The 12531-nt window shown below is 36.8% G+C and overlaps 1 protein-coding gene and 1 pseudogene across 1 annotated transcript; both read right to left on the reverse strand.

The window, feature by feature from the left end:
* LOC104703353 lies at positions 7237-9463 on the reverse strand. Its single transcript, XM_010419363.1, has 8 exons — positions 9438-9463; positions 9264-9333; positions 9081-9170; positions 8781-8960; positions 8154-8324; positions 7984-8037; positions 7754-7882; positions 7237-7665 (listed from the first exon to the last, which is right to left on the reverse strand). Exons 1-8 carry the CDS (start codon positions 9461-9463, stop codon positions 7237-7239), a joined length of 1149 nt encoding a protein of 382 aa, XP_010417665.1.
* Positions 10459-12531, reverse strand: part of LOC104701514 — a 3804-nt pseudogene continuing 1731 nt past the window's right edge.

Genomic DNA, 12531 nt, shown 5'->3' on the forward strand with positions numbered 1-12531 from the left:
AGGGAGACCCACTGTCACCCTTTCTGTTTGTCCTATGCATGGAAAGATTATGTCATCTGATTGATAGGGCGGTGGTGAACAAACGATGGAAACCAATTTCTCTTTCACGAGGAGGCCCTCAGCTTTCACACATATGTTTCGCTGACGACTTGATTCTGTTTGCTGAAGCGTCAATAGCTCAAATCCGGGTTCTACGAAGTGTTTTGGAACAGTTTTGTGGTGCCTTTGGACAAAAAGTTAGTTTGGAGAAGCCAAAAATTTTATTTTCTAACAATGTGTCAAGAGAGTTGGGGAAGCTGATTAGTGAAGAGAGTGGGATTAAGAGCACTAAAGACTTGGGGAAGTATTTGGGAATGTATGTCCTGCATAAGTGGTTGAATAGGGAGACCTTTGGAGAAGTCTTAGAGAGGGTCTTGTCGAGGTTGGCAGGGTGGAAAAGCCATACTCTAAGCTTGGCTGGGCGTTTGACACTTACTAAAGCGGTGCTTTCTTCCGTTCTGGTTCATTCAATGAGTACGATTATGCTTCCTAAAGCCACTTTGGCTAGTCTGGATAAAATATCTTGCACTTTCCTATGAGGTGATACGGGAGAACGAAGGAAACAACATTTGGTTTCTTGGAAGAACGTCTGTATGCCTAAAGGGGATGGGGGTTTAGGTATTAGGGCTTCGAAAGACATGAATAAAGCTCTAATCGCTAAAGTAGGGTGGAGGCTTCTACATGATAAACAGAGTCTCTGGGCGAGAGTCTTAAGAAGTAAGTATAAGGTCGGGGAGGTGAATAATCATGACTGGCTGAAGGTGAAGTCAAACTGGTCCTCTACATGGAGAAGCATTGGTACATGCCTACGGGAAGTGGTGTGTAAGGGTCAAAGTTGGGTGTTGGGAGATGGTCAACGAGTCAAGTTCTGGACTGACAGATGGTTGTCACATTCACCGCTAGTGGAGTTGGCGACAAGGGATGTACCCGCGGATGCGGTTCATGAGAAAGCTTGTGACTTGTGGAAAGTTGGTGTAGGATGGGACCTTGATAAGATATTACCTTATGTTTCTTCGGATACGAGGTTGGAGTTGGCAGCTTTTGTTCTTGTTAATGATACAAATAATGATGATTGGATTTCGTGGGGTGAAACAATGGATGGGAAGTTCTCGGTTAAATCCGCATATTGTTAACCAGAGATATGTCTCCAAGCCCGAATATGGCAGAGTTTTTTTAGCAGGATTTGGGGTGTGAAAGTGCCAAAAAGAATAAGAGTTTTCCTCTGGCTTGTTGGGAATCAAGCTATTATGACGAATGTGGAAAGGCATAGGAGACACTTGTGTGAGTCAGCTGTTTGTACTGTTTGTAAGGGTGGGATGGAGACTTGTTTACACATTCTCCGCGATTGTCCGGCAATGTCGGGTGTATGGGAAAGGTTGGTCCCGGTACATATGCGTCAATTTTTCTTTCACGGGCATCTTCAGGATTAGGTCTATGCTAATCTCTGAGACGGTGTCATACTTGATGGAGTCCCTTGGTCTACACTGTTTGCAGTTGCAGTTTGGTGGGCGTGGAAATGGAGATGTGGAAACGTCTTTGGGGTGAGTGGTAAATGCAGGGATCAAGTGAAGTTCATCAAGGACTTAGCTACGGAACTGACAGTTGTGAATGCTAACAGAGAGGACATGGTCTTTCCACGGCCTCGAGTAGAACGTATGATTGGCTGGAGAAGCCCGAGTTCTGGCTGGATGAAGCTCAATACGGATGGTGCGTCAAGAGGGAATCCTGGTCTGGCCACGACTGGGGGTGTGTTGAGAGATGGTGGTGGTCAATGGTGTGGAGGTTTTGTTTTGAATATAGGTCGATGTTCGGCACCTATGGCGGAGCTATGGGGTGTATATTACGGCTTATACATTGCCTGGGACAAACAGGTTTCTTGTCTTGAGGTGGAGGTAGACTCAGAGTTGGTGGTGGGTTTTCTTAATAAGGGGGTCGGTGACACTCACCCCTTGTCATTCTTGGTACGCTTGTGCCATGGCTTTATGCAGAAGGACTGGTTAGTCCGTGTTACTCATATTTACCGGAAAGCTAATTGTTTCGCCAATGGTTTGGCTAACCATGCTTTTTCATTACCTTTGGGTTTTTTTTTTGGAGTCTGTTCCATCTGAGGTTAGTCGATTTTTAGGGAGGATGAGCTGGGTTTCCGCTATTCACGCCAAGTTCTTATATAATTTTTGAGTTTGAATAATATACTGGAAGGTTTCCTTCCAGTCCCCTACCAAAAAAACAAATAAATATATATGTGGGTTCTTGTAGGTGCAGAGATTGAAAAATTCTCGTATGACCACTGCAATACTTTGTGTTCGAGTACATATGCATGGCATGAATGTTTAACTGACTGTACAACAGCTGGTTATATAAGTGGGCGATGTGCTTCTCGTTCTCCTCAAGAGCCTGAGAAATGTTGTTGCCAAAAAGAGGTGGAAAAGTAATAGAAACATAATCCTTCATTTAAATACTTGGTGACTTGAGTGTAACAATAAATGCCATAATATAAAATAAAATATTTTGATGAATTTATAATACGTATTAAAATTCTTTTTTGATATCGACTATAATACTATAGTGATAGTTTCCTCCTCTCATTCGACAATTAATAACTCGTTACTGTTCAAGTCACCAAATTTTTTGATATCAATCTACTTTATCTCGTTACTGTTCAGGCCTGAGGCATGGATACAACATAAAAGCTAGCAGAATATGAACTTATGAGACCGAATAAGTACATCTGTACATATCAACCGTTAATAGAGATTGAGATTAAAAAAATGCCTTGGTTTTGTTTTGTCTCCTGTCGTGTACTAGAAAGAATCTTGCTTCATAGATTCCAATTTTTTTTTTTTTACTTGTGTTCTTCTGCTTTCTTAAGTGTTACGTTTTCCTTACAACTTTTTGGTAAATTTATCAGTGCTTTTTGTTTCCACTGATTTCTTAGTCATCGAAATCATATGGAATTATGGACATTCATTAATTATTAGTATTGAATAGCTTGGAGGTTACTTGAATAACCAAGACGTTCCTATGGTCATCAATTCCCATGACAGAGCTTTTCTTGATAAGATGTGTACTTAAAGAGATTCTATTGTGAGTTTTTGTTAGCCAAGTTTTGTTGGTTTTTTCTTTAAATATCTCATATACGTAATGTCAAAGCCACAAACGAATATGCATTGATAATTTACACACTGCGCTTTTCTATACAACAAAAAAAAAAGAACTAAACTAAGTCATTTAATTTCTGGTCCGTTACTCATATATTAATTCTCAATTGTATAGGATGCCGTTATAGACATTACGATCAAATGTCTGTATAATGTTTTTGAAAATATTTCGATCATAACCAAAGCAAAAACGGCGACATTTTTAAAATCTGTCCAAAAATATAGATATAGCCGTTGGATATGATGAAGTCTTACGCTCACGTGTTCTGTGACTTGCAATTACAATCTTCACTAAATTCGACAAACGAATATGTTTATTGATGGTTCGGTTTGGTGTTATCAAATCAACTTTCATTTGTTAGGGTCTTAGGGAGTCGGATTTTTATGAGTTTTCTAACACATTTAGTTTTGATAGTTCTTGGATTATCTTTATAAAAAGGCCGTTTCTTTTTACATTTATAATTAAAAAAATGTGTGAAATAAGTCAAAATGACTTTTTTGTAAAATGGAAAGAATATCATTTTGTTAATGAGTCACAGCTTAAAATATTTATTGACCATAATTAAAAATTAATTAAATAAACTTTATAACAATGAAATCTAGCATTTACTTAATATATTATTAACCATAACTGATAATATATGCAATAAATCAACTTTGACCAAAGTCACAAGTGTCAATACATAGTTGTTACTAAATGATACAAGCAAAAATTCAAATAAAATGACATTTAAAAAAAACGGAAAGAATATCATTTTGTTAAAGAGTACAGCTTAATATACTAAAAATAATTAAAAAAAAAAACTTTATAACAATGAAATCTAGCATTTACTTAATATATTATTGACCATAACTGATAATATATGCAATAAATCCTCTTTGACCAAATTCACAAGTGTTACTAAATGATACAAGCAAGAATTCAAATAAATGTCAATATTTGATTATTTTCTGTCAAATATTAATTTGTGGCAAATATGGAAATCAATTAATAGTAGAAAAAAATCCCAATACCAAAAGCTGTATAAATCGATCATATCATTAGGATATTATATATAGCACAATAAGTTTCACACACAAAAAAAGTAACAATTAATCATGGGTATTACAAAAACTGTTGTGACTTGTTTTCTTATAGTAGTATTTACAATTTCGTTGTCCCGCATCAGTGTTTTAGCTTCAGGTATGTTTAAATTTTGATTTAGTTTAAGATTAGTATATTTGATCATTCTAAAAGAAATCTATCTAAAATCATGTAGAATATATAATTACCATGTCTCTATCGCGCTGATAAAATTAGTTAATTATGTGGGGTTTGTGTAGGTGCAGAGGTGGAACAAATCTCATTTGCCCACTGCAGAGTTTTGTGTACGCCTACCTACGGATGGTTTCAGTGTTTAACTGACTGTTCAGTTTTTGGCTTCGGAGAAGGGAAATGTGCTTCTCGTTCCCCTAATGAACCTAAGAGATGTTGTTGTCAACCTTAATTGTACAAACGTAATCCTCTTCCTTAGCTAATGCTTACAAGTGTGATCGCGTGTTATAATAAAGAGATGTCTATGGTTAAGAAAAACAACAAGTATTTTGCAGGACAGCTATGTTTTTATCAATATTTTGGTTATATAGAATTATTATAAATGCTGATTCTCTCAAAGATCTGACAGCCCCAGTGGCACTGAGGTATTAATAATTGTATGCGAGTTCAAAGCTCTCTTCACACGCGTTTAACGATTTTAAGATACCTGACAAGGAGGGGTACAACTGTAATTCAGCCTGGTTTTTTTTTTTCTTTCCTTCACTTTTCTTCCGATTTTAAATCTTTTTCTCACATAGTAAAACCAAAAATAACACAAATCTATCACTGATTTACGGATTCATAGTCGAAAACTAAATTTATAAGAAGTTTCTCATTTTCACCGATTTCTTCATCGTCTTAGACAAAATGGCGTCGGTTCACCTTCATCTATACACCTAGTTCTGCTAAGGGAAAAAGGGTCATTTCATACCCGTACACACCCCAAAAGTGTGAATTGCTACCTATACAAACAAGGAGTGCCAATTTAAACATTTATATTTCATATTTCATACTTCTACACACAAAATTGAGCTTAAAAAATGTCAAAAATCCACAACCTAGTGGTTCAAACTCAAGACATGTTTAGCATAGTACATAACCAGTTGACCCCACAACATTTCTCGATACTGTCATACAAACTTATTCATACAAACCTAAGGTTGACCAATTGATCCCACGACAATTCTCAATTATATCATACAAATATATATTTTTAAACCAAACAAATATCTAAGTTCCTATTAAATGAAATGTCCTCGTTTTGAGTTGGAGGAAAATTTGAAATCTTAGGGTTTCTTCTCTCCATTCGAATTGATCACCTTCTTCGTCCATTTTCGTCGGTTCTCTCGTCGCCGATTCCGGAGAAGTAGAAGGAAGAAACCACAATCGGGATTTGAGAAGAAATTAGGGTTCAACGAATTGAAAATTGATGTTAAGGTAAAATTAGGGTTCTATGATGTTAGAAGTTTGGGAATTGGAAATTGATCTTTATGGTTTCAAGTGTTTAACAAAATGTATTTCTCTATACTATTATTGTAAAAGTTATTCGAGATGGAAGGTGGGCTGAGCAGGATGCTGCGATTCTTTGTTCCCAGTTGATATATATTATCAGCTTAAAAAGCTTGGGGATATCGCCCCAGCTGATGCACGACTTCTCGAGGGATATCCCGTTAAGATCGATCATTCATTGGTAAGCAAATTGGTCTGTACTCTCTGTTTAATTTGTTGATACTCAGTTCTAGTTCTCTGTTGTGAATTGAGATTATGTTAAAAGTTTTGATTTTTGATTGCATTTGATCATAAAGTTTCAATCTTGTTTTAGTAGATGAGAAAGAGTGTTTAGAGTTTGATTTCAATGTCTGCTTTGTTCAAAATTTTCACGAATAAAACCATTAACTTCTGACTTTTGTGAGTGGTTTTGCATCATACTCATTTATATAACAATTATTCTTGTGTCTGGTTTGTGTTGCAGATATAAGGGCAGGAGCTGTTGTGCTAGCTAACTGGTTTTGCATTATACTCATTTACTTGTATTTAAGCTTCCGCTTGTACACATTTTATCGCTGAATGAAGATACTTATACATTATATAGTGTCTCTCTCGGCCTCAAAGCATGAGAGAAACTGATACTTTCTTCAATCCAAGTTTCAGCTTTGTCGTTTTCTCTACAAAATTTGTCAATTATTAATGGAGAATTACTTGTCTGGTTTGTAACAATGGTACTGTCAACTGTGAAACCAAATTCAACAGTGACACCAAAACAATTTTGCAGAATGGTTAAGGAGCTTAAGTTTATACGAGCTAGTGGTTTTAATTAATTGACAATGGTACAGCTCACAATTGTGGTGTAACCAAATTCAACTATGACACCAAAACAATTTTGCAGAATGGTTAAGGAGCTCAAGTTTAGAACCTTTTATATTTGTTTATTAATTTTGCAGGATGGACCGAGAGTCTCAACATATCATAGTGAATAAATTGATATGAACTTGTATCTTGTGATGACGAACATAAAATGGCTCAGGAAATACAAAGAAAGTTTCTAAGAAGTATCGGAAAGATTACAGCCTCATTTTAAACAAATGGAAGCCACATTTGGGGGCTAGTGTTCATATATAATCTGGCTTCCAAATAGAAGCTGAAGTTGTTTTCACTTGTACTATTGTTACTTATAGATAGATTCTTGGAATGTGATGACATATGCTGATAAGAAGTCGCATGGTATATAATGTATGTAACTTATGCAGGTGTATGTAAGTAAATATTATTTGACAAGGAAAGACTAAAATATATAGAGACGTTCATGTGTCATCCCTTGCATTTAATAGAGGAGCTTTCACGCTATCTGTTTCGGGAGAATTGTGGAGACAGGATATAAGCAATCACTAGCAAGTAACAAACTAAACATCGTCGAGTTTTTCCAAAATACAACAGCGAGATCAGAAAAAGAAACAAAAAAAAAGTCTACAAGAGTAAGAAAAAGCTGAAACAAAAACAAAGGAAAACTAAATCAAGTCTAAGGTGAATCGCTCCTGCATGCTCAGGTCCTCCGTAAGAAAAGCTCGTGTTGCTAGTCTTCTGGATGGTGTAGTAGGTGGGGTCCGTCGCTCCTACTACGAGATCAACGGTCGGCTGGAAATCGCGGTTGTTAATCACAATTTCCAGATCACGCATATATGCAGCTCTGGTGCTACTCGGACGATACCCAGATCCCATCTGGGTAGTCGTGTGGCGGCCGGAAACGTTTCTGTTTACTATCTCACCGCCCCACTCCACTTTATCTGCATGGTCAGTGAGACAAGTGAAGATTTCTGTTGGCCAATAACCAACTGGCAGAAGTACAGTGTCGCTGCTCGGGCCGACAGATAACCACCAATGTCCAAGGCTTGGATCCTACATTTTTATTTATATATATATAATTATATATGTTAGAAATATAGTTACAAAATAAAAAGTAATTAATTAAAAGTAATCTTCTAACCTTCCAAATCTGGATTGTGATGACTTCGGTTTGGGGAGAGATGGCGCCTTCGATGAGGACATTGCCACTGGTTTGTATAAAACCAGGACACCGAAGGTTGTAGCATCTCTCAAGAGTGTATGCATCTCTCTGCAAAACAAAACAAAACAAAAGTATTATTAGTTTGTTGGGAAACATACATTTTTATTGTCAAAAAATTGAAGTGAAAAATAATTATATTACACACTTACCGTCCAGAAGATGAAGAGCCTTGGCTGATAGTCCGAATATAGCCCGGGAAAAACCTATATAGAAAGAAAAAAGAATTAACCTATATAGAAAATAATAATAAATAAAAAAGTTTTTATTAAAATAAAACTTATGTAACAAATAGTTATCAGAAATCTCATTAAAAACTGACCTGCCACCCAGCCTCGATGGAGTTCAAATCACCTTTTTCATAAGAACCGGATACGAGCCAAATCTGGCCTAGGCTGAACTCGCCGACTCGATCAACTTTCGGATGCCCCACACTCATTGTGACTTTCGTTCCATAAACCTCCCTTGTTCTGTTCAAATGTGCGATAGCATACTGTGTATACAAAACGAATATACAGTAAAAAGTTACAATTATTGTTGGAAATAACAATTAGCATATTCACTAAATGTCGTTTAACATATACCATCACATGCATGCAGATTCGGTTATTACTTATTAAATTTAGTTTGACTTGGTATATGTTTAGGTTTTGTGAAATTAGATTTTCAAATAAATCCAAATTTAATTTTGGTTTGGATTTCAATAAAATATTACGATAAACTAAAGAAATTATTAATTAATTGCGGTTAACATAAAATTAATATTTAGTTATGATTAGTTCTGTCCGGAGGTTCTGATTTTTAGTTCTGTCGGGAGGGGACCATTAATTAGTTCTGATTTTGATTCAAATATTTCAGTCTGTACCGTTTAAATAAAATTTAGTCCAAGTTCAGGATGATGATTAATTTCTGGTTCAATTCATATTATAGAAAAACGGAAAACATTTACCTCATATCCCTCGGTGACTTCAGCTCCAGCCCCAGAACTAGTAGTCCCGTTCTCCTGAGAGACCGTTCTCCGTATCGGAATGGTCCCCTCGAGACATTTGGACCCGTTGCGGTTCCAAACTTGCCACCCGCTAACTCCATCTTCATTTTTGGCTGTGTTAGGCAGATTTTTTGGTATTTCCTGTATTATATTTTGTTTCAGAGAAAGGGAAACGTTGTATTAATAAGAATTAAAACACATACAGTATTTTGTAAATGAGTACGTAAAAAATTATATAAATATGGAAACACAAAAAAATACCTGTAGCTTGTGATGATCCTTTAGAAGAGGATGACTGAACCCCGGCTGAGCTAATATATCTGTGCAGTCTATGACATCCCCGTCAGGGCTCTGTTGGATTTCACCCAAAAAAAATTAATTATATTAATTATACAAAATAAATAAAGTTTGTCTTGTGAACGAACGAACGTGCGGTTTACTTACATTGATGGTCGTTGTCAATGATCCCACCGGGACGAAGAGAGTGAGTGACAGCAGACAGAAGAAGAGAACCCTGCAAAACAAAACACTGCAAGTAAAAACCCTAACGAGAAGTTTTTTTTCTTTTAAGATCATGGCGAAATATCCAAGTAAATCATACACTCTAAAGATTCTTACCATGAAGAAGATCTGAACGATGACATCTTCATCGATCACTATAACTTCAGTCCTTGAAGCAACCTCTTCCTCTTCTTTCTTCTGATCCGATTCACTTGTGATTTTGACAGAAGAAGTCGGAGCTTACGCGATTCCAGTTCACTATAACCACAGAAGAAATCGGAGCTTACTATAACGTCAGTCCTTGAAGCAACCTCTTCTTTCTTCTTTCTTCTTTCTTCTTTCTTCTTTCTTCTTTCTTCTTNTTAAGACTTAGATGCTCATAATAATAAAAAATTTCCTACGCAAATGTATCCATCAAAAAGTCTGAGTCAAGATACTTGCCTTTTGTCTTTCAGCAGCCTCCTGGTCNGAAGCAACCTCTTCTTTCGTCAGTTGAATCGTCTTCTTTCTTCTTTCTTCTTACTCGATTCCAGTTCTTGCTGATACAGACTGGGTAGAGGAGGTAGGTGTACAATCACAATCAATTCTTTTTGGAATTTTCCAAATATAGAAATCTGCGAATTCGAACCACACTTGTTGTTCTCTCTCTCTCTCTCTCTCTCTCTCTCTCTCTCTCTCTNCTTAAGTCAAGGCGATAACACGTTCATTCAAAAATCAAAATCAATAGGATAAGATATCAAGATGGAGCAACACATCAAATAGATTGTAAATCGAGATGCTTACCATTCATTTCTTTTAAAGCTCCAGCTAGATCCGCAGGATTTGAGAAACTCACAAACCCATAGCCCTTGGTTTTACCAGTCCGCTTATCTCTGATGACCTGTCATGATAGATAAGATTCGAAGAAAACTCTGTAAAAGCTTTGACCACAAAACTAACACCGAATACTTCTCCTTTTGATTCAAGTAGAAATGATCCGTATTTTCTAAGGTCAACCATGTTCATTTCTATACATACTATATGTTTGGGTTTGCAAACGCATCAGAGTTTGACATTTTTAGCAGTCTAACCAACCAGAGGGAATAAAAAATACGACAATCACATGACTAATGTCTCACATATATGCTCATAGGAAACCAGGTACAAATCATTACTAAACCCTAAAAGGAGGAGAGATATACACAGAAAAATTACCTTGGCCATATTGAAGGTGGGGAATCGAGCAAATGCCTTGGACAGAACATCATCATTCACTTCATTCCCAAGATCACCACAGAACAAGCGGTAGTCATCTGCCAAATGAGGAACAAAATGTTGTAAGAAATGCATTATAACAACAGAGCAAAGACCATTAACAAAAAAAAAAAAGCAGAAAGAAGAAGAAGAAGAGCAGTGCATACTTTCTGGCCACTCAGAAAGAGTAGGATCCTCCCAAGACTGTCCAGCAGCTTTACGAGGAATAGCTCTCTTTTTAGTTTCTGCTTTGTGTTCGGTTTCACTACTTGCCAAAGCAGCTTTCACATTCTCAAGAGCTTCTGGTGTGATGGTTTGTGCATCTCTTTGGAACAATTGATGAGCCTGCCAATAAAAAGGCAACAACATCAAACAACAGAAAGATTCCATTCTACCTTAAGCATAAATTTCTTAGAAAACACATAAACAAGTAAAACCAAATCCAAAGTACAAATCTTTAAATGTGAAACATGTGAGATTCGTAATTGATAGATTTCTTGAATAACCAAGCTTTACGTGACAAGCATTACACAATCATAACGATAAACTTCAATCCCAACAACAACCAGAAAAAAACCCTAACATTAAAGCAGAGGAATCTTGAAAACCCTAATTCGATCCACGAATCTCAAATTCACCAAACAAAAAAAAAACTAGGAATCAATACTCGGGATTTTCAAAACCAAACTAACCTGTTGGTACTGAGGATAAGCGTAGACGGCAGGAACCGGTCCAGCAGGCTGCGGATAGACCGTGGCCCCGGGAATGGATGCTACCGGCGCTGGAACAGCAGGGGAAGGAGCCACGTAGGGCTGTGGAGGCTGATACGGCGCGGAATAGTAAGAATTAGCTGTGTATGTGTATTGAGACGAGGAAGATGAAGAAGAAGAACCTGAAGACGGCNAACATCAAACTTATAAAACTTGTTGAGAAAGAAAAGCATATGGGATGTATTGTGCTCGAGCCTATGTCTTTTTGTTTTCCTCACTTTCATGTAAGCCCTTGGGAATGCCATGCATCTATCACTTGTGAAGTATGCTCTTCTTCACTGTTTTTTGCTTCTTATTGCTGTGATGCTGCAAAACCGAGAACCATCATGATTAAGACTTAGATGCTCATAATAATAAAAAATTTCCTACGCAAATGTATCCATCAAAAAGTCTGAGTCAAGATACTTGCCTTTTGTCTTTCAGCAGCCTCCTGGTCTGTTCTCTCTTTCCAGCTGCTCTTTCTTAGTTTTATCGGACGGTTTCCAACATACTTACCTGTGTATTCATATGAAATCAAGGGACTTAAGTCAAGGCGATAACACGTTCATTCAAAAATCAAAATCAATAGGATAAGATATCAAGATGGAGCAACACATCAAATAGATTGTAAATCGAGATGCTTACCATTCATTTCTTTTAAAGCTCCAGCTAGATCCGCAGGATTTGAGAAACTCACAAACCCATAGCCCTTGGTTTTACCAGTCCGCTTATCTCTGATGACCTGTCATGATAGATAAGATTCGAAGAAAACTCTGTAAAAGCTTTGACCACAAAACTAACACCGAATACTTCTCCTTTTGATTCAAGTAGAAATGATCCGTATTTTCTAAGGTCAACCATGTTCATTTCTATACATACTATATGTTTGGGTTTGCAAACGCATCAGAGTTTGACATTTTTAGCAGTCTAACCAACCAGAGGGAATAAAAAATACGACAATCACATGACTAATGTCTCACATATATGCTCATAGGAAACCAGGTACAAATCATTACTAAACCCTAAAAGGAGGAGAGATATACACAGAAAAATTACCTTGGCCATATTGAAGGTGGGGAATCGAGCAAATGCCTTGGACAGAACATCATCATTCACTTCATTCCCAAGATCACCACAGAACAAGCGGTAGTCATCTGCCAAATGAGGAACAAAATGTTGTAAGAAATGCATTATAACAACAGAGCAAAGACCATTAACAAAAAAAAAAA

The sequence above is a fragment of the Camelina sativa genome, chromosome 1 (genome assembly GCF_000633955.1).
Source record: "Camelina sativa cultivar DH55 chromosome 1, Cs, whole genome shotgun sequence".
Classification (NCBI taxonomy): domain Eukaryota; kingdom Viridiplantae; phylum Streptophyta; class Magnoliopsida; order Brassicales; family Brassicaceae; genus Camelina; species Camelina sativa.

What these genes read in the sequence shown, in the direction of transcription:
- LOC104703353 (XM_010419363.1), bottom strand. Translation starts at nt 9,463, where the DNA reads ATGTCATCGTTCAGATCTTCTTCATG. An exon ending in AGGATCATCACAAGCTACAG is followed by an intron (nt 8,961 to 9,080) that starts GTATTTTTTTGT and finishes AATATAATACAG; the next exon opens with GAAATACCAAAAAATCTGCC. An exon ending in CCATCGAGGCTGGGTGGCAG is followed by an intron (nt 8,038 to 8,153) that starts GTCAGTTTTTAA and finishes CTTTCTATATAG; the next exon opens with GTTTTTCCCGGGCTATATTC.